This window comes from Bactrocera tryoni, chromosome 3 (assembly GCF_016617805.1).
Source record: "Bactrocera tryoni isolate S06 chromosome 3, CSIRO_BtryS06_freeze2, whole genome shotgun sequence".
Lineage (NCBI taxonomy): Eukaryota > Metazoa > Arthropoda > Insecta > Diptera > Tephritidae > Bactrocera > Bactrocera tryoni.
The window spans coordinates 33,328,105-33,354,283 of NC_052501.1; the positions used below are offsets into that span (position 1 = coordinate 33,328,105).

The 26,179-nt window shown below is 35.6% G+C and overlaps 5 protein-coding genes across 5 annotated transcripts; 2 read left to right on the plus strand and 3 right to left on the minus strand.

Annotated features, from left to right (window-relative positions):
• Window positions 1-899: 899 nt before the first annotated feature.
• On the minus strand, window positions 900-2,407 carry LOC120772445 (replication factor C subunit 2). Its single transcript, XM_040101065.1, has 2 exons — window positions 2,134-2,407; window positions 900-2,080 (listed from the first exon to the last, which is right to left on the minus strand). The coding sequence occupies exons 1-2, from the start codon at window positions 2,299-2,301 to the stop codon at window positions 1,253-1,255; spliced, it is 996 nt and encodes a 331-aa protein (XP_039956999.1). The 5' UTR covers window positions 2,302-2,407; the 3' UTR covers window positions 900-1,252.
• Window positions 2,408-4,528: 2,121 nt separating this feature from the next.
• Window positions 4,529-5,891, plus strand: LOC120772586. Its single transcript, XM_040101293.1, has one exon. The coding sequence runs from the start codon at window positions 4,777-4,779 to the stop codon at window positions 5,824-5,826; it is 1,050 nt and encodes a 349-aa protein (XP_039957227.1). The 5' UTR covers window positions 4,529-4,776; the 3' UTR covers window positions 5,827-5,891.
• Window positions 5,892-9,261: 3,370 nt separating this feature from the next.
• On the minus strand, window positions 9,262-9,789 carry LOC120771194 (60S ribosomal protein L38). The gene is made up of 2 exons (XM_040099090.1): window positions 9,678-9,789; window positions 9,262-9,604 (listed from the first exon to the last, which is right to left on the minus strand). The coding sequence occupies exon 2, from the start codon at window positions 9,602-9,604 to the stop codon at window positions 9,392-9,394; it is 213 nt and encodes a 70-aa protein (XP_039955024.1). The 5' UTR covers window positions 9,678-9,789; the 3' UTR covers window positions 9,262-9,391.
• A 1,951-nt stretch (window positions 9,790-11,740) lies between these two features.
• Window positions 11,741-13,282, minus strand: LOC120772429 (AP-3 complex subunit sigma-1). Its single transcript, XM_040101041.1, has 4 exons — window positions 13,067-13,282; window positions 12,919-13,010; window positions 12,575-12,866; window positions 11,741-12,514 (listed from the first exon to the last, which is right to left on the minus strand). The coding sequence occupies exons 1-4, from the start codon at window positions 13,133-13,135 to the stop codon at window positions 12,392-12,394; spliced, it is 576 nt and encodes a 191-aa protein (XP_039956975.1). The 5' UTR covers window positions 13,136-13,282; the 3' UTR covers window positions 11,741-12,391.
• Window positions 13,283-15,060: 1,778 nt separating this feature from the next.
• Window positions 15,061-17,405, plus strand: LOC120771259 (nuclear receptor 2C2-associated protein). Its single transcript, XM_040099176.1, has 3 exons — window positions 15,061-15,155; window positions 15,209-15,299; window positions 17,090-17,405. The coding sequence occupies exons 1-3, from the start codon at window positions 15,121-15,123 to the stop codon at window positions 17,381-17,383; spliced, it is 420 nt and encodes a 139-aa protein (XP_039955110.1). The 5' UTR covers window positions 15,061-15,120; the 3' UTR covers window positions 17,384-17,405.
• The last annotated feature ends 8,774 nt before the right edge of the window (window positions 17,406-26,179 follow it).

Below are 26,179 nucleotides of genomic sequence, written 5' to 3' on the forward strand. Positions count from 1 at the left end.
TGCCCTCGTTCACTGCAGGCCCCATTTGCTTTGCTTCCTTGTCCAGTCGGGAGAAAGCAGAACTAACGGCGCGGGTATTGATGCCAATGATATCAATATCATCGGCATATGCCAGCAGCTGTACACTCTTATAAGAGATTGTACCTGCTCGATTGAGTTCCGCAGCTCGAATTATTTCCGATCCTGACGGAGCTTTGGTGTTGCTCAACGTCAGTTTAGACAGCCGTTTTAGTTTTGCGGGGATACCAAATTCAAACATCGCGGCATAAAGGCAGCTCCTTTTCGTGCTGTCGAAAGCAGCTTTGAAATCGACGAAGAGGTGATGTGTGTCGATCCTTCTTTCCAAGATTGGGCGCATGGTGAATAACTGGTCGGTTGATGATTTGCCAAGTTTAAAGCTACACTGATAAGGTCCTATCAGTTTGTTGACGGTGGGCTTTAATCTTTCACACAGTACGCTCGATAGAACCTTATACGCGATGTTGAGGAGGCTTGTCCCGCGGTAGTTGGAGCAGATTGTGGGGTCTCCCTTTTTGTGGATTAGGCAGAGCACACTTAAATTCCAATCATTGGGCATGCTTTCGTCCGACCATATTTTACAAAGCTGATTATCAGTTCTTCGCCGCCGTGTTTGAATAGTTTTGAGACTGTTTTTTCTATAAAATCGCATATGCGTAACATGTGTGTAAAGCTGGTTTTGAGACAGCTAGTTTTAAAGCGAAGTTTAAATAATCTGAATAGTTGATTGTATGGGATATGTGTGATATAGTTGTTCGATCTGGTCAATTCCGACAAATGATGAATAAAAAATGCACCTACATGCGTCTTAAATTTCATTTGGATATCTCAAAAACTAACCAATAATTTTTTAATCCCTAAAATTTTTTTTAAAATCGAAATAACGCTATACAATTATATTTAACATAAATAACTTACAATGACATTTTAGCTAACACAATTGGTTTTGGTGTACATTTTTGTGCAACTAATTTTCAAATGATGCAAGCTTCGCGCATTTTTGCGTATCAGCTACGACAGTGATGCTTTTTCGAAGTTGCAATTTTTGCCAAAGATGTCAAGTTTATTTTTTCGAAGAACGCCCTATATTAAAATAATCAATTTTGTACCTTTCCATTCTTTTCCCATTATTGAAATATGGAAGCTTATGAATATGTTTGTGCTTGAATATCTAGACGACTCATATTATATTAATGTAATTACAACCAGTTTATATTTTGTTTATGCCAGTTTATTACTTTTCAGCAATGTCACACAATTTAGCCAAAAGGCTCGTGAGCTGGAGGAAAGAGTTTAAACCGTCAACAACTTTCATATGAGTGACGCCAATTTCTTTGATAAAATTAAGCTTTATATTTTCATCCACGTTAAGACGCTTGCATACCCTAAATATATTTCCTATTATATCTTCTGAGGCATAGCCAAGCCGCCACAACTTGGTAAGAATTTTATAGGCTTTGTGTATATCATTTTGGGTACAATGCTGCAGCATATCTTGTATAAGCATAGGGTGAGGTTCGTCACAAACCTTAAATACATTAGCACCAGTAATCGTACCGAATCCTTGAGCAGTGGATTGCAAATTATTTAACGCTTGCCTCATATCTCCTTGGGCAGTAAAAACGATTGCTTCTAGTCCGTCTTCCTCATATGACAACTGTTCACGTTGGCACAATTCAATTAACTTGGCAAGTACTTGACCATCTGAAAGCTTAGTGAAACGAAGCATCGCACAACGGGATTGAATTGGTTCAATTATTTTCTCACTTGTGTTACATGCTAGCGCAAATCTTGTTGTATTACTATAAATCTCCATGGTTCGGCGGAGGGCTTGCTGGGCTCCTTCAGTCATACTGTCCGCTTCGTCCAATATAACTATTTTATGCCTGCCCTTTGGCAAAGTAACTTTTTTTTGTGCGAACATTTTTATTTTGTTACGGACTACATCTATTCCACGTTCGTTTGACGCATTTAATTCAAGGACAGCTTCTTTGTAACTGTCGCCTAGCAATATACGAGCTAGACATTGAATGGTGGTCGTTTTTCCTACACCAGGTGGACCCTTTAAAATAATTATTAGTACATAGTCTTTTAATTATTATTTTAAAAAAATACCGCTATAATTATATTTGGAGCGTTTCCTTGAGTAGCAAACACAGAAAGACGTGCAATTGTGTCTTCATTTCCCACAATCTCTTCGAATGTCATTGGCCGGTATTTCTCTATCCAAGGTAAATTGCGACGTTTTAAACTTTCACAATTTTGCTCAGTTTCTTCCGGCATATTTAGACCTTCAAATTAGATGATATTATATTTAAGACCCTAATTCTTTTAATACAAAGCAGCCAATTTTTTTACGCGTTCCCACTTGAAAATGTTATGTTTACACTTAGGCTCCGTTCAGATATGAAACTTTAGCGCAACAACTTGAAATTTGTGTGAACCGAACTGAACGTATTCCGGTACTGCAGGAGCATTACTGTGATTATTAAGTTTATAATTTAGGTATTTATCGAATAACTTACTAGTTTCTTTTTAATTTGTCTTTATTTTTATCACATTTTATTTCCCAAATGACACAGTTTCTCATTTGTCACTTCAACAAATAAACAATTCAACAATTCCGATTTTTTTGGCGGCGCGATCTGAATGTACCGTTGGAAAGAGGAAGTCCTCCTGATTTAAAAATTCGGCTTTAAAGTTCAAAAATTCGAAAATTTCAACAAATTACTTCACTTAATTTAACACACTTTACGCACATTTGTCACTTTCATTTAATTAAACTGTGAACATTTAAAGAAACTCACAATTTACACTTTTCGCAGGTCTTATAACATCCGGTGTGTTTAACGTGGACATCTGCTGACGACAGCCTTGCTCCACGGCGCTCAAAAGCACAACGGATCAATACAATGCGTTGATCAGCGCCCTGAAAATTGGGCGTAAATACAACTCTGAACTCTATGTTTTCGGATGGTTATAACTTATAACAATATAAGACAATGTGAAACCCCTAAATAAAATGCGAATTTGGCAATCCTGGTTTTACCAATTACCGTGCGCTTCTGTACTGTGATACAGTCACAAGTCTCTAAATTTGAGATTTTAAGTTTGAGACAAAATTTGTGACTTGAGACGATTTTGCTATTCTATAAGTAACAGTCACAAAATCTGTTACATTTCATTATTCAGAGATGTTTTTACACTTGAATGAAAATAAATATGTCGATAACAAATATAAAATTTTCTACAACATAGTCAAAAAACATAATTACCGATAAAAAATAGAAATATATGTTGACTTTGTTTCATAATATTTACGAAATTTATGTAAAATTGATTTGTTTTTAACATTTTCGTGTTTGAGTCAATCGGTTAATATCTATGATGATCTCTATTCAGTATATTCAAAATAGCAGCCAAGAGCTCTTTCTAGTTGTGTGACCTGTTAACTATCAGGTGACAATATTTTGAGACTAATGCTACAGACTGTTTATTGAAGAGTCACTCGTTGCAAATTGAGACTTTACTTCAAAATGTGTTAAATAGTGACTAGAGACTGCTTATAGGATCGCGCTACAAATTAAGAATTGCAGGTACGAACACATAAATTAATGAAATAAATTACAAATACTTTCATCTATTGACATCATAAGTGCCAATTAAGCGGACGATTAACAAATAGGATATTTCTTAGGAGACTGCTAAACGCTCAATATATATTGACCACGATCCAGGAATGCGATATGTATGGGATGTGTAGCATAAACCCTATCACAAAATATTTAAATATTTTGAAATCCGGTTCTCGGATCGTGGAAAGCGCTTTAAACGTTCACTAGGTCTTTCAAAAACTCGCTTTATTTTGAATAAAAGGATTTAACAAAAAATATTCTTGGCAGCCGGTGAAGGATTTCATCAAAACCGTTTGGTAGCCAATGGTTTAATACCATGTTCAGACCGAAAATTTAAAAGATTAGATTACATTTAAGCATTTCATAACCCAACAGTGTTCTCACTGCCGTTAGAAAGATCAAAAAACAGCTGCTATTGTCATTCAAGAATTCACATCGCTTAATATTTATCAAAAGGAAAGATTGTCATATAGTATTTTCAAATAAAAGCCGTCTTTTTTTAATATTTTCCATATAATAGAAATAATAGATGCATTTTTTCATTTGTTAAGTCGGAAATTGTTTAAATTTTTCCCCCTTTGTAGTGTCTAAATCAGCAACAGATTTCCAGTGCTGACAAGTAGATTGCGCAAAATCAGAGTCGCACAGAGAGATTTAGCGTGGATCAGTTTGAAATCATTTCAATGAAGTGATTTGGAACTGTCATTTTTGTATGGCGAAATCTTGATAAATTTTTAAGATTAGTGCGATAATCCATTCAACAGCCAAAATCGTGTGATTAAGTGTCGGTCTGAACATGGTATAAAAAGGATTATTATAGCGATGTATCCAGCAGTTGTTTCTTGTATTGTAAAACAGAGAACGTATAATATAGAGAAGGTTCAGGCAGAGAATGTAAAACAAAACTTTTAAGTATATTCAAAATAGTGATAAAATACAATATTGTGAAATGTTAATGAAATGGAACGATAATTGTGAATCGGCATTAATCACTTAACTATAATCGATAGGAAGGACCGTGGTATATGGTAAAAATTTATATCGTTAGCTCTCTTCACCAACCTCTAAAAAAATGTAAACAAACATTTCATTATACTCAAAAAATAAGATTTTTCAAAAAAGCATGGAAAATTCTGATGATTCTATAGTTTTGACCTCCCGTCGGAAAAGTACAGTATGGACCCGTGAAAAAATTACACAATTGATTGAACTTTACCGTCAGCATGACTGTTTATGGAACCACTATATTGAGGCATATAAAAATAAGGAAAAACGAACAAAAGCCATCGACGATATTTGTAACAGCTTACATATAACCAGATTAGAATTTGGAAAAAAAATTCACAACTTGCGAAATCAATTTAATTCTGAGATGAAAAAACTTGAAAGGAGAGTTGAGGAAACTGGATACGACACGGAGTCAACAGCAGAAGGATGTCGGTGGAAACATTTTCAATCACTTAAATTTCTTCATGATGTAATTGAACCACGTCCAGGAGGTTATCTGGCTAAAAAAAGAAAAATAAGCTCCAATACTAAATATGATAACAGCAGTGAAGAGGAGACAAAGGAACCTAATAACAAAGATTCAAAAGTACGTAAAAGGGATGTAGTAATTGAGCAAATCACAGAGTATCAATTTGATGATGCGACCATTGTTGACAATTCTGCGGTAATTTCTGAGCATTCATCCGTAGATCGATCAATGAATTTTAATGAACAAGGGAGTGAAAACATAATTTCAACTTTGGTTGCTGAAAGCGAAACAAACAATATTTTCAATTCTCCACCATTAAATCAACATCTGCAAAATGTAAATCAAGCAGACTTGAATAAAGCTTCTAAAATTTTGGACCAAAAATCTATTTTGCAATTGAAACCACAAAGTCGAGGGGAACCTATAGAAGAACCACAGACTGGTCAAACAAATTTTTGCTGCCACAATTCCAATTGTGGAATGCAGTATAACAAAAATATGTTAGGTATGGGATCTAAACAAAGCAAAGATAAATGTATGTTCATCAGTTCAAGAGATGAGTGGGACGCTTTTGGTGAATTGATTGCAACAGAATTTCGTCATCTTAATTCACTTAGTTCAAAAAAAAAACTGAAACGAAAAATTATGCAAGCTATACTGGAAATAGGAGAAGAAGATGATTCTACTTCAGGATGAAATTATAAAATTTTTCGAATTTGTAAATATAACTGTTTTACTATATATTGTGAAGTACTTCTAAATAATTTGTTTTATTGTATTTTTTACATCAAGGATGGAGGGTAAGTGTGTTAGTGATTGGACATTTCTCACGTTTTGCATTTAAACTAAGAAAAACGTTTAAACTGACATGCCAAGAAAAATCTTAATCGAAGCTGCCATCGACTATCTGATAATTGCGTCTTCGACTTTATCAAAGAACTTTTATTTGGTGCACTCATTGCGAAAAAGTTATTTTTTTCCAATGACATAGAGGTTTTTGCAGGTAAGTATTATAAGTCGTTAAGTCTCCAAAAACTATCCAATACTTATGGAATTCCTTAGTCCACCATTCAATATCGCCTCAACACAAAAGTGCCTGAGTTGTCCTTTAAAATGGGTTCCCAATCATATTTCACAAAGGAAGAAGACATCATTGTTTCGAATGATATATAGGCGCGCTACTTCGTGGTGAAAACCGTTTGGTACTAGGCGACTTTAACGCGCACCACGATATTTGGCATTCCTGCCTGTCAATGTCTGCCCACAATTATCTCGATCGAGAAACCTGATTTCGTTTCTGTGGACAACCGTACCTTCGTTAACTTTAACAAAGCTAACTGGGTCGGCTTCACAGAATTTACTGAGAGCACCTTCAACGCTCTACCCATTCCTACGGACGTATGCGTTGGCGAATGTCGATTCCGCAAGGAGATCGCAGCGGCTACCACTCGCTTCATTCCGGCTGGAAGAATAGCGGAAATCCGCCCCCATTTTCCTACCCGAAGCAGCCGTTTTAGCTAACGAGCGCGACACCTTACGCCATGCCGATCCCGGGGATCCCCGAATAAGGGATCTCAATTTGGAGATTCGCCGAATGGTAAATCATCATAAGCGCACGAAATGGATAGAGCACCTGAAGTCCTATAACCACTCCACCGGTGTGAGTAAGCTTTGGGCTACTGTCGACCGAGTTGAAGTTCAATTCAATGGTCATGCCTCTTCGGACCCGAAGAAGTGCGCGAGCTATTTTAGCCGGCAGTTTACACTGCACCCTTTGGTAGACAAAGCCAAATGATGTGTTAACCGACGGCTACGCAAAATGCCAAACGACTGTGCGCCACTTACTTTCACCGATGAGGAGGTTCAGAGTGTCATCAACAAATCAAAATCTTCTAAATCCATTGGCGCTTATGGAATTAACGTGCTAATGCTAAAGCATCTAGGCTCAACAGGAGTAAGTTATCTCACCAAGGTCCTCAACCTGTCGCTGACCACTCTTCAAATACCTGATGTGTGGAAAGTCGAAAGAGTGGTCCCACTACTAAAAACTGGGAAACCCGGTAACAAAGGGGAATCTTATCGTCCGATAACTCTCCTCTCCCCAGTAGTGAAGACATTTGAGGCCTTGCTACTCCCGACCACCTGAGCCTAGCCAGCCACCAGCATGGATTCCGAAAAGTGCACAGTACCACCACAGCACTTAGAGTCATAAACGCGCAGATAGTTCGTGGCCTCAACCAGAAACCACCTTGTGAGAGAACGATCCTCGTAGCGTTGGACTTGTCAAAAGCTTTTGACACAGTCAACCACACAACGCTACTGCAGGAAATTGAGAAAACTACGCTTCCTCCTGGACTAAAGAGGTGGACCATGAACTACCTGAACGTTCGTCAATCATCCGTACTATTTCAAGGTGAAACATCTCAACTGAGAAGAATTAAACAGGGGGTTCCGCAGGGTGATGTCCTCTCCCCGCTACTGTTTAACTTCTACATCTCGAAACTCCCGCAGACTCAGAGGGGGTTTCCATAACCTCGTACGCAGATGATTGCACGATATTGACGTCGGGCAATGGAATCGATGGCATGTGTTCGATGGGCACGGAACCTCACACTTTCCCCCGCCAAATTCCCAGCGACCACTTTTACGAACTCGACGAAAGAGTATAGACTGAACTTAATATTGCAGTCGATGGCGTCAAAATTCCGACTGTCAATAACCCTAAGATTTTAGGTGTAACCTTTGATAGTCTATGCTCCTTCACTCCCCATACGACCGCGATTATCGCCAAGGTACAGAGCCGCAACAAAATCCTCAAGCCGCTAGCCGCCAGCACATGGGGAAAAGACAAAGAAACGTTGTTGGCAACATACAAGGCAATCGGCCGGCCGGTCCTAAACTACGCAGCACCAATATGGCCGCCTGGATGCAGTGGTTCGCAGATGAGGAAACTATAGACCTATCAAAATACTGCACTCCGCACCACGACGGGATTCCTCTTGATGTCTCCCATCGAACACCTTCAAAGTGAGACGCTTATGCTCCCAGTTAAGGAGCATAATGAACTCCTCTCCAAGCAGCTCCTGCTGGGGTACTTTCGTAGAAATCACCCTTGCAGCCAACGAATTATTATTTCTCCTTGACAGGGAGAACTTCAAGGTTGCCTGCTGCGCGGACGATATCGCTGTCATCTCTTCAGGTTCGGATTTTAATCGCATATCTCGACCCAATAGCCCCAAGGAGGGGTTTACGACTCCACATGGTCTATTAACTCTATACAAGGATTATCCACCCCATACTTACATATCGTGCAGCGGTGTGGTAGATGGCACAATCGAAAAACAGGACGGACGGTCACGGAATGCAACTTCAAACTAAATGACAATAAGGTTTTTCAGGCCGTGCCATCCAGATTGAGTGCGACTAAAAAATCCAAAGGCTATAAATTATTACCAAAGCTGAAAGTAAACCCGTTTGAATTTTTTGTAATCTATACTTAGTGTTTAATAGTTTAGTCACGTAATTTCCAACAATTTAAACTCTTTAACTAATTAGGAAATTTGTTAATTTAAGTTCCTGTTTTTTTTTTGTTACTGCCCTTAATTAAAATGTGATATAATAAAAAAATTGTTTATTATTAGTTTTAATGTTTATTTTTTTTCATTGCCAAACAGATGAACTGCATACTTATTTTTGTGATGCATTGTACGTCTATACATAATTATATATCTGTAAATGGCGTTAATTTCACAAAATACTCGAAAACATTAGTTTTGCAGTGAAATTTTGGTAGATATGTATGCACATAAACATACATATACATATATAAGAAACACCACAATCTTCCGAAGTCGAAAAATATCGTTTTATGGCAACGGTTCCTCTTCAGCTAAATTCAATCGAAAGGATTTAATGAAGAAATCCTGTGAAATAGTATTTTCCCCACTAGCATGTACATAAGATTAGCAACTGCTATCATGTGCTCTCGGGTTTTTTCGTTTTTTTTTTTTTACATTCGGTCTGTTTTCAATCTATGTAAAAACTAATATCATATTCAAATCAGTCTTAACATTTACCATATAATTTTTGTAATCCCAGTTGAACTTATTTCAAACAAATAAAAAAACCGAGTTATTTTTTGAAACATATTGATTTGTATTTCAGTACTTGAACACAAATATGATTTCTGCATAAGTGCTCACAGAACACATGGAGATTTTTTCCATACTCTAGTTATCACACGCTTTCAAATGTAACACAATCACTTGACTTCCTTTACTTGTAAGCCTGGCGGCAAGGACTGCTTGATTTTTTCAGCTTTCTCTTTGTCCTGAACCACCAATGTGTATAAGAACCGCGAGCAACGAATCTTAAATTTGGTGTTCGAAGGATTCTTCTTGATTTTCACAGCACGGGCGTCAGCACGACGTGCCTTGTTTAAGAAATCTTTCACCTCTTTTATTTCACGTGGCATCTGTCACAAATATAGGAAAAATTCCATAATATAAAGATAATTCTCTGTAAATAAGCTACTTTACTACACTTACTTTGCACTATTATCGCAAAATTAAAAAGAATAAATTTTGCAACAGGAGAAAACCAACCAATGTTGACGTTTCCCACGTTTCGAAAGAAAGAAGGGGACGGCCATTGTCAAAATGGAGTCGAACGCAACTTCCGGATGTAATGATGACATTTGAAAGTACTACCCATCAACAGATCATAAATACTATTTGCCAGTTCACACACAGACACTTTTGTCGTCCAAATCGGACGGATAGGAGACGGCGAAGAAAAACGAATGGGCCGTACCTCGTGCCAGATAAATGTACATATAGATGCCGCTGACTTATAGTTTTTGGGATATTTGCATTTAGAATTCACAAATTCAACTATTTAAAATGCGTTTGTGGCGCCGCGTAGGATATAAAGTTGAGTTCAATTGACGACGTTTTTTCATTAAAATATTGCAGCGCTAATGGTGGTGTCCGAAATTTGTACGCGAATTGTGTAAGTTTTCCCGTTGTCCATTCCTTTTGTGGGCTGGGTTGGTGTACAGGTGTGGCGAGTTGGGTTGCGTACGAGTGTGGTGTGTTGTAGTGCCATCAGCTGTGGTGAAGTAAGCTCTCTTATTAGAGTGCGCCAGTTTTTTTCGGGTAGAGTGAGTGGATGCTTAACTCATTTAAACACTGAGTACAAAACACGCATATGTAAACGCTATATAAGCTTTAAATACATTGACGACTGCCGGACACGACGTAGCGATAGAGAGATTTTCTTGCCTGTACATGGTTTCTTGAAGCCAGCTTATTAAATATATAAATAGACGTAAGCGACATATCAAATAGCTGATATAAACAACTTCTTTGTTGCCATACTAAAAGTTTTTACTTGTATGAAATTTAGAAAGGTCATCAATCACTGCTTGTATGATGAGCGATATTTCGATTTTTTAATATGAGAAAATTTTGTACTGTACAAATTTGGTTTTACCAATAAATAAAATTAAAAATATAGTTAAATTGAATGAAAAATTCGGTAAGCAGTTGCAACTTCTGGTTTTTTCTTAAAACGATTGAATTTACACACATAACTAAGACATTTTTTAACATTTGAATTTAAAAATATTACCGTTTTGTCCTTTTCATCTTCCAAGGGGCCGAAGAAAATATTGGGCGGTAATTCCGCTGTAGGATGCCCATTTCTTTAAAATGGTTAAATGTGTTTTATATGAATATTTTGATTTGCAAATATTACAATGTGCATAAATTTCAAATACCACTTCGAAAATCTACCGAACTTAACATATTTTCCTTGATAAATTTCCGGCCATTATTAAAAATCATATGCTATTTTTCTGCAATTACTTATGATATTCTTCTATTTCGACCACAAGTAACGTTATTATACAGTACTGTTAAGAATACCAATTTTACAATTTTTTTGTGAACTGATTTGCAATTCATAGAAGTGTACTGCTTCCTTTTAAGAAAAGTGATCGCAGTTGTATGCTCTGGGCATTAGTCACTAGATCACCTTTGGGGGTTATACAAGAGTATGCTCCGGTCTTGAAACCTTCTGTTAGTCGCCGCATCTTTTCGTAGAATTTTCGAGCATTACCCCTGTCGACCAGCTTGTCAAGCTCTTCGTACGCACGCATTTCGGCCTCTCTCTTTTTTGTTTGCAAATGCGTCTCTCTTCCTTTTCAACTCTCGGTCTCTAAGTTCATGCCCTCAAATCATAATCCTAAATTCGTTTGCCATGTTCGTCATCAAAAGTGGGGCCTCTCATCCGAGGCTGTTGAAAGCCTTATCACTTTTGCTCGCCCTTAAACGGATGTTCTTTGGCTACACAGAGGCTACTTGGTCCAAGACCGCAAGTCATTAACTGCTTGAGTCATATGTAAAATAATCGTTTTTGGCCACTCCCAAGTGAATGGCGATCAGAGAACTTTTCTCACTTGCGTGAACTTCTTACCATGACTCCATCCTCCCTCCATTGGAACCTAAAAATTTCGAGTATAAAATGTTCGTTTACTCCCGAAGTTAGTTCTTATTGTTTAAATACAATTTTGACATTCCTAATTCTTACAAATTGTGGCTGAACTTAGTTCTTCTTTTTTGGTGCATAATGCAGCGTAAAGACTGCTCTAAATATTTAATAGTTCTTTAATCATTCACAAAGTTAATTCTACAAATCAATATTCAACACAAGTAAATTAGGTTGTAGTAAATTGTACTGCATTGAACGAATGAAGTGATTATATATTTCAAGCAGTTATCACGTGTTCTTTACTAATATTTTATAAATTCATAAATATATATTTTCATTATAACATTATTAGTTAACGGTTATTGCAAATAAGCGATACCTGTTTCTTCTGTTTTTTCTTTCGTTTAGGGGTTTCTTGGCCAGATATATTGATTAACTGTTTATCATCTTCCATATTATTTTCCATTCCATTCTTAGGTTTTATTTTAATGTCATTTTGATTATTTTTCGTTTCCATCGAAAAAAAACTTATTCCGGCTTCCCTTTGATAGTAATCGGAATTGCAACTAGTTGATGAAAAAATGTATGAAGTGGAAAAGTTGACATCATATTCATCTTCAATTAGTTCGTATGCATTTTGACGCAAAAATGTATAATAATCGGTATCTGTAGTTGACAACGTAGGGAATGTTGTTGAATTAATAGAAGAAGACGGCATATTGCTGGTAATAAATGAGTCCAAAATTAGGGTGGCGGACGTTTGACCCGGTCAGAATTTTAAATCTTTAATCGCTTGGGGTAAATCGGGAAGCTTAATATCCTTTATTTGTTGGGGAATGTTCATACTTTTAACAGCACTCACAGCACGTGCGGGGGCAGCAGATATACCTGCCTATAAGTAAAAAAATATTTTGATAAATATTGATCTCAAAAATGTGTATAAACAGCTTACTTCTTGCTTCACTAGTTTATTTTGTTCTTCGATTCGTGCTAATATATCGGTCATATTTGTCTGGAGAACCATTCCTCCCATTACCAGCTCAGCCAGAATGTGATGTACAGCATCAGCATGAAAGATTAAATCTAACTCACAAACATTTTCAAAACATTTGTCTAAAGTTTCCACGAAAACTTGGATAAGGTCTAAAATTCCCAATTCGCTTTCAGATGAATCCACACAAAACACAAAATAAAGCGTTGCATAGTGACGATATATTAATTTGTAGTCTGACCCACCAATAAGGCTTAAAAAGATATTAAAAACAATATTTCATAATTTAAATATGGTTTACTTACCTCCCCCCTTCTAAAAAGTTACAAACATTATCTTCTCGTTTTGAAACCAGCTGGAAGGTCTCCTTTATTATTTGCTGCTGCATATCTTCATTCTATTGATAATCACAATAATTAATAAAAACTATTTTAAATATTTATCGTAACTTACAAAATATTGATAGAACTTCGAAAGTCTAGGCTTTCCGTGGTTGTTAAAAACTAAAATAGCCTTTATCATTTCAATTGTACGTTTACCGGACAGCAAAGCGAAATACTCAAATACAATATATAATTTATAATAATTTCACACAACTTTACATTAAGCACATATTTCTAAGACGATATCAGAAATACGATATTAATTGAGAAGTTTTCCTCAAAACTTGGAAAGCAAATTGTTTATCGATAATATGTTTTCTAAAACTGTGTTTACACAAGACTCTGTTGCCCCTCATTAACGGGACATCTAGACAGGCAAATTTTATTGTATTGTAACTGTATCGCTGTGCGTATTGCCTATGGAGACTCCATATTGCTTATTTAATACAATAGGCGTGTTTTATTTGACCAGCAAATTAAAAATCCAGTTCTTAAGCATTTGCTCAAGAAAAATATACATTACGGGGTTTTCGCTTGCTCTTGTAAGATTGCAGATTGCAAAAATACTATACCGAAATATACAAGGGCACGAGAGCACCCATTGCAGAATCTAGTGATATTTGAACGGTTGATTCGGTGAATTTATTGTGAATGACTATTATGCATGGATATTGTGAATTGGCACACCTTCTGCATACATTTTTAACAAAAAAAACTGTAACAAATCTTTATTATTTAAATAGAAATTATAAAATCCATTTAAAACTTACCTTCCTGAACAATTTAACGACGTAATATGTCTTTATGTAAAATTACGGCAAAAAAAGGGTTGCAATTATATTTTTGCGTGACATTGCACGCAAATATACATGGGTTTTCCGCGTGTGTTTGTTATTGTAATCCAACGCAGAATAACTCTTGCCAACAGGTGTTACTTCGGACTGAGTAGGCAATTGAGAAGCAAAGTCCTCTCTCGACAAACAAAAACCAAACTCTATAAGTCACTGATAATTCTTGTCCTGCTATATGGTGCAGAGGCTTGGACGATGTCAACAACGGATACGTCGACGTTGCGAGTTTTCAAGAGAAAAGTCCTGCGAAAGATTTATGGTCCTTTGCGCGTTGGCCACGGCGAATGTCGCATTCGATCTGTACGAGATATACGACGACATCGACATAGTTGAGCGAATTAAAAGACAGCGGCTACGCTGGCTAGGTCACGTTGTCCGGATGGACGAAAGCACTCCAGCTCTGAAAGTATTCGACGCAGTACCCGCTGGGGGAAGCAGAGGAAAAGGAAGACATCCACTCCGTTGGAAGGACCAAGTAGAGAAGGACCTGACTTCGCTTGGAATATCCAATTGGCGCCACGTAGCGAAAATAAGAAATGACTGGCGTGCGGTTGTTAACTCGGCTATAATCACGTAAGCGGTGTCTACGCCAATTAAGAAGAATAAGAAGAAATTTGTTGTCGTGCCGGTGCACCAAGAGGAAATATATGAAACTCTTGCATCGTGCAAGGGTTTTGCAAGAGCAAGAGAATACCCCTAATGTTTAGTGAATTGCTCATATTTTCTTATTATCATATGGCAGCGCTCCATTTCTTCATAATTGTTAGCACATAAATGATGATCACTACGAGTGTAAGAGGTAATTTTTAAAATATATTTTTTTTACTTGTAAAACCTGCAAAAAGTGTAAATTTTGAATTTGTTTAAATGTTTACAGTTTAATTAAATGAATTTGAAGTGAAAAATGTGCATAAAGTTTGTTAAATGTAGTGAAATAGCTTGTTGAAATGTTCGAATTTTGGGAATTTTTGAACTTTAAAGTCGAATATCTCGTAAACTAAGCGTTTGCGGACCCATAACCACAACATATTTTTTAATCAGGAGGACTTTCTCTTTCCAACGGTATTTTCAGATTGCGGCGCCAAAGAAATCGGAACTGTGTATATATTAATTACAATTTATATTTAATAATTTCAAAATGTTGCCAACATTAATGGCAGTAGATTTAATAGGTGGTTGCCAAAAGTTATTGCCTGTGGAGATGCGGCGTAAAGGTATCAAAATACCATATAGTACCTGCTGGGATGCTTTTTAAAGTTTGTTTACGATAGCGATGAACTTATTAAAGAAATTGTCATTTAAATGCAGGTATATTAATATAAGAAATGTATTATAAATATTTATTTATGTTTCAATTTAAGTGTTAGTTCTGTGCAAGGAAAGGATGTAAAGCTATACGGGAAGCAAAACATGTTCGACTCGGTGGCGGAAACCTCGTGGAATTCAAATGAAGCAAGTGCTTATATTAATTTTGTATATCTTTCACAAATATTATTTATATTTAATATCAGAAGTATATATGAAAGTGGCGTTAATATAATTTTGTCGCTTGTATATAATTTTGGTTTGAGACAACCGGTTTTGAACTTTAAAAAAGGGGCTGGAATTTAGAAAGCATCCCCCAATTTCGGGCAAAGTTTAGTATACCGTCCCAGGATTTCGGTTATAGCCGAGGGAAACTTATAGTTTTCGAGATATTTGCGTTTAAAATTGCAAATTGCCACTATTTGAATTAGGTATTTTTTCGATTTCAAATATTCTTGATCTGGAGAACCTCTTCTATCCGACCATACACATTTTATTTCCGAAATTCTGGGACGATATTCTTAAGCTGACCCAAGAAAAATATATATATTTTCGCTGACTTATAATTTTTGAAATATTTGCATTTAAAGTAAAAAAGTCAACTATTTAATGCCTATTTATAATGCATTTTCTCCTATTTATAATGCATTTTACACTAGAATTTTTAACGGCTGCGATTTAGAATACCTTCCCCCGATTGTTGAAATGGGTATGTAGGGATAGGGGAGGTCCTCCAGATCAAGAATATATACATATGTACATATATAGTTGTCGCTGACTTATGGTTTTTGAGATATTTGCATTTAAAGTTCAAAATATCAACTATTTAAAATGCGTGTTTCTCCGATTTATAATGCATTTTACACTTATATTTTTAACTTTTATATCCTCTGACACTTCACTAATTCGTTTCTAATCGTTTATAGTTTTGCAACTATTTCTGCAACTATTCTTTACTCCTAGGTTCATAGTTGTCGCCTCGGAGTCGCCCTATACGGAATCTTTGAAACTGATAACACAAAAGAATATCCTGGTAAGTAGGTAACTGGGACTCAGAGAGATTGTACGGATATATGCCAAACACAGGACATTTCTGTCTAAATTTCAGGCAAATTCATTTATCTGGCAGTGTGTACCACCGGTGGTACACAAATGTTTATACTTTTAATTCAAAAACCATACTAGAAAGAAATAAAACAAAATAGATTGAAAATTATAAATTTATATTTATTGTAGGCGTTTTCAACATAAACAAAATTTATTTTAGCAGTTCTAATAGAAAGATAATCCCGTCTCCTTCCCATATAAGGATACTGTTAAAAATTACTAAAAGATGTCAAAGATAAATCAATAACTAAATACGCCAGAGACATAAAATCTTACACCCGAGATGGTAAACAAATATAGATAAAACAAACTTTACACATTCAGTTATAGACAAATCATTTGAAAGTTAGTGAGTTTGCAAGATAAGCTCGAAATGTAAGAGACTGACATGCGATGAAAAAATGATATTTTTAATTTTATTTCATTTACACTATAATTTAAATTAATGTTTTATTTTATTTACTTTTTTTTGATTGAAACACGAAGTTTAGTTGCGATATTACTTTAAAAACAATAAAATCAGCAGCTTTTGTATAAGCACAGAAAAGCTAGTTTGTGTTTTACTCGTTAAACGCAATAAATTAAAAGCTATAATTATAATTAGATAATATAATTAAGTGTACTTCTGCTTTCTAAAAACTTAACAAAAAACAAAATTGAAGAAAATCCCGAACGAACCAAAACGACCTAAAAAAATTAAGAAAGTTTTGCAACTTAAGGTTTTTTCACATTTGCGATGAAGATGAAATATATTATTTCCATGTATAAAATCATTTCGCCAGTTTTCGAACCATTTAATTAGCATATTAATTATTTTATTTTAATTTTAGGGCACTCCCCAATGGATAATAATACGTTTTGAGGAACCACAGGCGGTCAGCAAATTTTCATTCCAGTTTCAGGGAGGTTTCGTAGCGAAAACGCTGCTAATCCACGTGGAAACGGAAGACGGTAAACAAATTTTGGAGGAGGCATTCTATCCAGAAGATATAAATTCCATCCAAACATTTATATTAAATCGGCCTATAAAGAACAAAGAAGCAGCAAAAATTAAGTTTTTATTTCCTTCAAGTACAGACTTTTTTGGCAGAATAATACTGTATGAACTTGAAATTTTCGAATAAAGAGACCGATTTTAGTCACCCACGTCTTCTATATAAAGGTAATTTCGGTGGAAAATTTACAATGCAACGTGATAGACTCAGAAAAAATATATGTATAGTTAATAGTTAATTATTAAAAAAAAAAACAAGAAAAAACATTTGAAAATTTTATATTTGAAATATAAAAATTTTCAAACAATTCAACACAGAATTGCTACTGTTTGCTTTCTAGTGTATGAATATTTTTTTTCTAATCTTATCTAACTCAACAACGCCTAGACCAATTTGGTCAATTCTTTTTTCTAAATGTTCGCTGAGGTTCAAGGACGGCTTTTACGGTTTTTTAAAATTTCGAATAATTGCCGAAAAAAAAGAAAAGAGGTTGTTCGTTGTGAATCGGGGAAGGTTTAGAAATAAAAATACCTTATCCTTTTCATGAGGAAAAGTCGGAAAATTGGATAATTCCAAAAAGTAACTTTTTTCCATAACATTTTTTTCAATTTTTGTTTGTTTTGTTTTTCAATATTTTGATTTGTAAATTATTTGAATCGCTCAATTTTGGTAGCTTGCTTTTTTATTACGGCTATTCAAAAGGAAAATTATTGAAAATTATTCAGTGAAAACTTTATGTGTGCTTCACACAAAGTGATCAATTGCAGATTGAAATTTGTTACGAAGAGGTCGCTCTAATATCGGTCGGAGTTCTTTTTGCCATCAACGTGAGGCAGCTCAAGGCAAGAAGTACTCCCAGGATGTGATGACATACGTGCGGAATTATGGATCGCGGTCAATCAGCAAGCGATCGTCACGATGTCACAACACGACTTTTCAAACAACGATGGTCGATGCTTGATGGACTTTATTTTGAAGCAACGTATATGTGGTGCTGTTAGATGCTGGATGTACTCTGTTGAGTGGCAAAAGAGAGGTTTGCCGCACGCACACATTCTTTGGATGGTGGATGGTGGTTACACCACATCAAATTGATGAAATCATTTCTACTGAAATTCCTGATGCAGAGAAAAATCCAGTATTATACGAAGTGGTGAAAACCAATATGGTTCATGGACCTTGCGGATACCATAATCCCACTCCAGTTTGTATGTCTGACAACAAATGCACGAAACACTATCCAAGTGCTTTTCTTTCGGAAACGCAAACTGGAAATGATGGATATTTACTGTATCGGCGTCGCTCACCAGACGACAATGGCAGAACATTCAGCATTCAATTTAGAAGAGTGAATATCGAAGTTGACATCACATGTATGGTACTATATTTACCATTAGACAATAATTTACAGTCAAAACTCATATCAATATTGAGTATTGCAGTTTGGTGTAATCAATAAAATACGTTTGTAATTGCGTCACCAAAGGAAGCAACATGGCTGTTATTGGTCTTGAACGATAAGGTCGAGCGCTTTGTAGGATAGTTACTTTTGCAATTCATGAACGTTTTCCGACTGTTGGGCATCTCGCAGTTAATTTGATTTCCGGTGGTTCGATATCAATTCCATCTTCCCTTTTCGTAACTACGATTTCTTAAGTGCACGCGCAATGTTAGCTGCCAATACCGATGTTAATGACTTGGAAGATTCAAAGTCAAATTCCGGGAGACTTGCGCTCATACAAATCGATCGATCGTCTTGACAATGAAGACGACGCCTTGAATTATCCAGTGGAATTTCTAAATTCTTTGGAGAGGCTTGGTATGCCACCGCATCATTTGCGTCTCACAAGTTGGATCTGTCGTTATTATGTTCCGCAATCTGCGCTATCGAATACAAGGCGGCAGAATGCTTGATTCTAAGAACTCCTTTGAGTTCTAATGTTTTGCCATTTCAGTTCAAACGTATTCCGTTTCAAGTGCAAATTGCATTTGCGATGACAATCAACAGGACACAAGGATAGTCGCATAGTGTGTGGCATAAATTTGGAAATCAAGCGGCGTTATATTTATTGAAAAAAAAATGAAATGATAAATTTAACTTTCTTTTCATTTCAAAACACATAATTTCACGCAGGACAACGGCTACGGGGTCAGCTAGTATAATATAATTATTAATGTATCACAAACAAAAAAAAAAAACAGTTCATATGTCAATACGAAGGTGCGAACCACTATACATACAAATCAATGTACAGATTTATTTGATTTACCATATAAAAAGAAGGTTTTTTTGCGGTTTTTTCAAGCATATTGGTTAATATTGTATTTTAAGGATGTCATGTGACGGTCTATTTTTTTTAGGGCTTTTTAAGTTTTTCTCTACGACCAGTAAACAGATAGGCCTTTAAGTTCATTATCATTTAATAAGACCTATTTCGACAGTATAAATATAAATTTTCTGCTAAAAATATTGTTAAAGTGTTTTGAACACACACGCCTAAAAAAATTGGCTGGCACTTTGTTCACGCTTCCAGCTGATTGGCTTAGATGAAACAAAAAGAATTAGCGGCGTTTTAAGGTGTAAGCTTAAATGCACGATCAGAAGAATATATCAAAAATTGGACTTTCGGTAGACATTCGAAAAAAAAAATTGCGAAATTGCTTCGAAATTGTAGACATGTTAAAAATCAATTTATGAAAAAAAATCGTTTGATCCCATCACATGGGATGAATATATGATAATGGCCGATGCCGATTAATCCGTCTAACATTCTCTTTTAGCAACGGAATGTTGATATTTTTTGTTTCGTTATTATTATTTATATATTTTTTTGCAAATTTCCGAAGCTAATATACCCTTCACAGGTGCATTTCTTTTAGTAACTATGTGTTCAGTTTGTGTGGGAGCTATATGCTATAGTAATCCGAACTCAACAATTTTTTCGGAGATCATAATATTACCTTAAGCAGTAATTCATGCCAAATTTCGTGAAGATACCACGTCAAATGCCAAAGTTTCCCATACCAGCACTTGATTTCGATCGTTCGGTTTGTATGGCAGCTATATGCTATAGTGAGCCGATCTGAACAATTTCTTTCGATATAAGATTATTCTGATATTTGTTTTTGTATGCTATTGTTTTTTATACTCCCGAATAAAGGAAACTATGCAGTTAATATCACCACTCCTCTTAACACCACGTATTATTCCAAGAGGATTCCAAGAGGAATAATACGTGGTGTTAAGTTAAAGAAAACCTTTATTTTGTATATACATAGCATAAGTTTAACAAATATTTCAAATATTTTATATAAATAAATATATTTTTCAGTTATAATTATAACTATTTCATTAAAAACCTTCAAAAATACGTATTTATTTACCAAATACAGTTCCTTAGACTTAGTTACTTTAAAAGATATTTTTATCGTAAACGCCAAAATAACCTTAGATTGGAACAGCAAAAAAAAATGTAAGCGCCATAAATAGCATAAATACTTATTAATTTTATTTTTTTTTTCAATTATATCTGTAAATGTCTGAAAAGTAGTAATGTATGAGAAATTTTAAATTACTACCACATTAATGGTTAAAAGTATTTAAAAAAAAAAACCTTCTCCTGTAAAGTTTGGTTTTTGTCGCTTACGCTAAATGGCGGTAAAGGCTCGATATGTATGTATACATAAGAGACTCTTTCTTCTTCTTTAGCGGCGTCTAAATCGCTTACACGGTTAAAGCCGAGTTAAAAACAGCGCAAGGGGGTGCCAATTGGAGATTCCAAGCGAAGCCAGGTCCTTCTCCACCTAGTCCCTCCAACGGAGTGGATATCTTCCTCTTCCTCTGCTTCCCTTCAGCGGGTACTGCGTCGAATACTTTCAGAGCTGGAGTGTTTTCGTCATTTGGATGACATGACCTAGTCAGCGTAGCCACTGTCTTTTAATTCGCTGAACTATATCAATATGGGCGCATATCTCATACAGCTTATCATTCCATCGAATGCGATATTCGCCGTGGCCAATGCGAAAAGGATCATAACTTTCTGCAGAACATTTCTCTCGAAATCTCTGATCGTCCATGCCTCTGCCTCATTTAGCAGGACGGGAATAATGAGTGACTTATATTATGACTGGCAACAGAGACGTGGGTGCCTAGTCCCGAGTGCGACGACTGTTTGTTTGAGGACAGGAGATATTTCGTCATGGCCTCGTTCACCACCAGATCCATTTGCCTCCTTGCCTTATCCTTTCTGGAGAGCAGAACTAACGGGGCGGGTGTTAAAGCCAATGATATCAATATCATCAGCATACGCCTGCTGTACACTCTTACAGAAAATGGTACTTTCTCTTGAGGTTGAAGAAGTTATACGAAACGGAGTCGCTTTGTCTGAAACTTCGTTTGGTATCAAACAGCTTGGAGAGGTCCTTCCCGATTCTGACGGAGCTTTTGGTCAGCTCAAAATCAGTTTACACAGCCGAAATAGTTGTGCGGGGATACGAAATTCAGACATCCCGGCATAAAGGCAACTTCTTTTGCTGCATTCAGAAGCAGTTTTGATTTCGACAAAAAGGTGGTGTGTGTCGATTATCTTTTCACGGGTCTTTTGCAAGATTTGCGCATGGTGAATGTCTGGTCGGTTGTGTATTTTCCAGGCCTAAAACCATACTCCAATCAGTTATTGACGGTGGGCTTTAATCTTTCACGCACAGATTCTCGGTTTCGGTCCTGTTTTCCGTCTATCCCAATATGATCGATCTGATTGGTGGCTTTTCGACCCGGAGACAGCCATGTAGTTTGGAGAATTTTTCTATGATGGAATCTGCAGTGTTGATAAAAAGGTCTATTATAATTTGAGATATACAGAAATATTTTCGAAGCATTGCAAAGTGCAGTGCAATATTTAAACGGAAATTATGAGATACATGATTACAATTTCAAACTGATCCTTCCTCAAAATAATACGATCGCTAAATATTGGGAGTAGTAGAATAGAACTACCTCCAAATACGCAGCGATCATTACTGGCTCAGTAGTCAGTCGATGTATATTATACCACGTCCATCTCAAAAAACTGATGCCATAACCTTGCTACCGACTTTTTCGTCTTTCCACGCTTTAGGACCGGTTAATCATGTGCATTCCACTAGGCTGGCTGTCGATTGGACTCCAGTGTGAAATGAGGGAGCCAGTTTATACCGACACAAAAATTAAGTTTTTTACGATTAAAGAGCACTCAAACACTCGCTAGAATCTGCAATTCGTTGTTCTAGATATAATACAATGTCCGATTATATGTATGCCGAGTCCATTTGAAATGCACGTTCCATCACCAACATACATAGATCGCAAAGTTATAAATAATTCCTGACAAGCCTGCCCGCGTGAACATTTTCAGTCCTCACTTCTTTCTAAAATTTGCAACTAGTCTGATAACCGAAAGCCTTTCCTTATTGTCTTTGCCTCTGAACTTGCCTTTGTGTGCTATGATGTACTAAACAATTCTTTGGTGCTCTTGAGTTATATTGTTGCTTTTATTTTAGCAACTATAATAGTAGAAGTGGAGTGTTATTACATTTAATTTTAGCACTTGTGACCATGACATTCTAAAACTTGGCAGTTTGACTACGCCTAAATTCAACTAAACTCCAAGATCTTCATTTGAGCAATTGAATTAATTTCCAGGCTCTTGAAGGGCGTATACATTAGTCAGTTTCACAATCAGTTTGATTACTGTATCATCAAAAAAAAAGTGTTAAAATATTGAATTGGCTTATTTAGTATGCCAATGTCTTCTTCGGACTCTTTCCAAGTAACATCTTGAATATTGATTGGTCTTTCTTTTTTCTTTTTATTTTCTTTTCTTTTTATTTTAATTCGAATATATCTACTTCAATAAAAGACTCTATATTTTCTGGTCTGGTTCCTGGTAATTTCTTAGTTGGTAATCCTTTCTAGTAAATCGACTTCATATTTTTCACCGCTTCCTAAAATCTCTTTAAAACTTTTCTCCAGAAGCTTATCGTCGGCTTGGTTACACTCTTCGTTAGAAGATTTGTCCTAGTCCAACTCCAAACTCTGCTGTATATCTGCCCTTTACTCATTCTAATTATGGTCAAACCGTCCTACTTGCACAAATTTAAAAAACTTGCTCTAAATATTTTCTAATTTCACTTGTACATATGTATGTTTTTCTTGCTCTATTTGTTCGTAAAAATGTGTAATAATTTTCAGGATATTTATTTTTGAAGTCCCATATTTACATTATTTTTTATAAGCTACGACAAAATTTCCGCAACACCGGTACGCTTAACTTTGCTTTTTGAGTCATAACATGACTGATTATGACAAAACTGTTATGCTGTTAATATATTTTCATTCCTCGTATTTAAATTTATGAATAAGATGTATATTTTAATAAATATAGTTTAAAAAAAAAAAAAAAAAAAACACGCTTTTAAAGCATATCAAACTAAAAAGTGAAAAAAAATTCTTTGTATAAACTAACAATAATAGGAATAAGGAAAAATTCCTGAATTCCTGTGAAAATAGCGAGGAATGCTTGATATATGAAAAATATGTCACAAAGCACCCCACTGTATTTTGCAGGAAATTGTATCGATATTGGCTTAATTACGTGTTTTTATATTTTAATCAAATATGCTATACGACAAACAGACTTTTAAAAAATCTATGTAAATATAATGGGTTGTCAAAAAAGTCTTGCGGTATTTTTATTGATTTTTTTTTTTTTTATTGAAATTGAAATGAATTTTTGATGACTCATGCCCAGCTCTTGACCGATGCTACGGCTGCTACTATGCCGGTTGTCGACCAATTCAGCGATTTTATTGCAATTTTCGACGACAGGCCTTCCGGAGCGTGGCGCATCTTCGACCACCTCTACACCAGAACGAAAACGTTGAAACCATCGTTGTGCGGTGGAAATGGAAACTGTATCGGGTCCATAAACTGCACATATTTTATTGGCGGCTTGAGATGCATTTTTGCCTTTATCGTAGCATTACTGTAAAATAAGCCGTATTTTCTCTTTATTTTGCTCCATGTTTGCGACGCTATAACTCACGAACGACTTAAAAGAAACGACAATCAATCAAACACGTGTTAGCGCGTGAAATGAGCTTTCCAAAAAGGTATAGCATGACCCGATGCCACGAATAAAACTAGAACTACGCGCTTTCAGCGCCAACTAGCGAAAATACCGCAAGACTTTTTTGACAACCTATATTTCGCTTATAATTTTAAATTGTCACAACCGTACACTTCGAATGTTTTTTTTTCGTTTGATTGAATACCTAATATATGACTGATATTTATGATATCCCGCGGGAAGCAAAAAAAGTAACGGTACAAACTTGGCTTAATCCATTTCTATTGTCCTTGGCTAGCACTTATAATTCAAGGTAGGTGGGTTGTCTCATTTTCCATTTTTTCAGGTAGAGGGGTTCAAATATTAGGTATGTAGGTAGAATATTTATTTGTGTATTTTAAATTTTTACGAATTCTTATTTTGTATTGAAAGAATCTATTTTTTCTTTTATGAGATTTACCAATATTGTGAAATATAAACGAATATAACTTAAATCCTATTCTCCGCCATTAGATTCGGTGACAATTTTTGAAAAGCTCACATCGACGTGACAGCCAAAATTTAAAAAAAGGAGTTTTCTATTGCAGTTGCTTTTCGGTGGCGTTTTGAAAACTAGTATCTGAATTTTTTTACTACAAAAATTCTATTTTAAGTATTAATTTTTTATTACCTAAAAGTCACATGTTTTGCATTATTTGATATTATTTCTTCTGGTGCGCGGCTATATATACATATACATATGTACCTATATAAAATATACTTCCTTTAAGAATATATATACATAAATGTATTTCAGTATATATGTACATATGCTATTCAAATCAGAGAACTTAAAACATAGAGAAGGTGCAAATTGAATTCTGTATGATGTTCGATTGGACGGTTAACAGAGCTTATAAAATTGTGACACGGAATTTCACCATTCTCTCTGCTATTTAGCAGAATTAAGCATGTGCAATGGCAGAAATATGTATATGTTTTAAGTTCTCTGGTTCAGCATTGTTAGTTCTCGGAAAACATTGATATTGCTTTCCACAAAAAATAAGATTATTAGACATTTCCTTTCAAAAATTATGTTTAACCTAAAAAATATTCGCAGATTAAAAAAGGAGAGCAACAATTTTAATTGTTTATTGTTAAATTAATTATTGGATTTTTCTGCAGTGGAAACGTTTTAAAGATATAAAGTGAAAATTATAACAAAAAATAATGTATTTAGATCCAAGATAATGAAGGGTATTTTGCTTAAATAGGATTAAAAATGAAACAGCTGGATTTTGCGTAACCCATAATCGTCGATCCAAATTTAGGACACTACTGCAAAATTAATGTTTTTGCGTCAGCCAGGAGCCGGAAAGATAAACCAAATTTTTAAGTTAATACTGAAACTCTTCATAGGCGATCGTCAGCGAACAAAATGTGAGTATACGGATAAAACCGCTACCAAAGTCCTTATAAATGAATACAAAACGAAATTACTTCGAAGTAAGACTTCCAGAAACTTTGTCCAGCGTCTCCCTAACACGCTAATTTAAAATTACAGTAGGGGTAGCTTTTCACACAGTGGAAAGATTTTGGTTGAATTGTCTTGATTGGATCAAAAATGACCCTAAACATATCATTCGTGGCCGTAGTGAAAGAGATTTGGGGAATTATAACGACAGCCGGTTCTGCGTTACCAGATGTTTTTTGACGATTTAATCCCGATTGGACCGGTAAGTTTAATATTAAGCCCGTCATCACTGGAGCCACTACTCGAAACAGGTTTGCTCAGTATCCTCCTAACTCGTGCTGACATAGAGTTCGACCCGGGCCCGGA

Excerpts from the sequence above, each read along its gene's own strand:
- LOC120772445 (XM_040101065.1), bottom strand. The coding sequence starts at position 2,301 with ATGCCGGAAGAAACTGAGCAAAATTGTGAAAGTTTAAAACGTCGCAAT. Across the intron at positions 2,081-2,133 it reads CTCCAAATATAATTATAGCG|GGTCCACCTGGTGTAGGAAA; the intron begins GTATTTTTTTAA and ends ATTATTTTAAAG.
- LOC120772586 (XM_040101293.1), top strand. The coding sequence starts at position 4,777 with ATGGAAAATTCTGATGATTCTATAGTTTTGACCTCCCGTCGGAAAAGT.
- LOC120771194 (XM_040099090.1), bottom strand. The coding sequence starts at position 9,604 with ATGCCACGTGAAATAAAAGAGGTGAAAGATTTCTTAAACAAGGCACGT.
- LOC120772429 (XM_040101041.1), bottom strand. The coding sequence starts at position 13,135 with ATGATAAAGGCTATTTTAGTTTTTAACAACCACGGAAAGCCTAGACTT. Across the intron at positions 13,011-13,066 it reads CGAAGTTCTATCAATATTTT|AATGAAGATATGCAGCAGCA; the intron begins GTAAGTTACGAT and ends GATTATCAATAG. Across the intron at positions 12,867-12,918 it reads AACTTTTTAGAAGGGGGGAG|CCTTATTGGTGGGTCAGACT; the intron begins GTAAGTAAACCA and ends TATCTTTTTAAG.
- LOC120771259 (XM_040099176.1), top strand. The coding sequence starts at position 15,121 with ATGAACTTATTAAAGAAATTGTCATTTAAATGCAG. Across the intron at positions 15,156-15,208 it reads AAATTGTCATTTAAATGCAG|TGTTAGTTCTGTGCAAGGAA; the intron begins GTATATTAATAT and ends TTTCAATTTAAG. Across the intron at positions 15,300-17,089 it reads CCTCGTGGAATTCAAATGAA|GGCACTCCCCAATGGATAAT; the intron begins GCAAGTGCTTAT and ends TTTTAATTTTAG.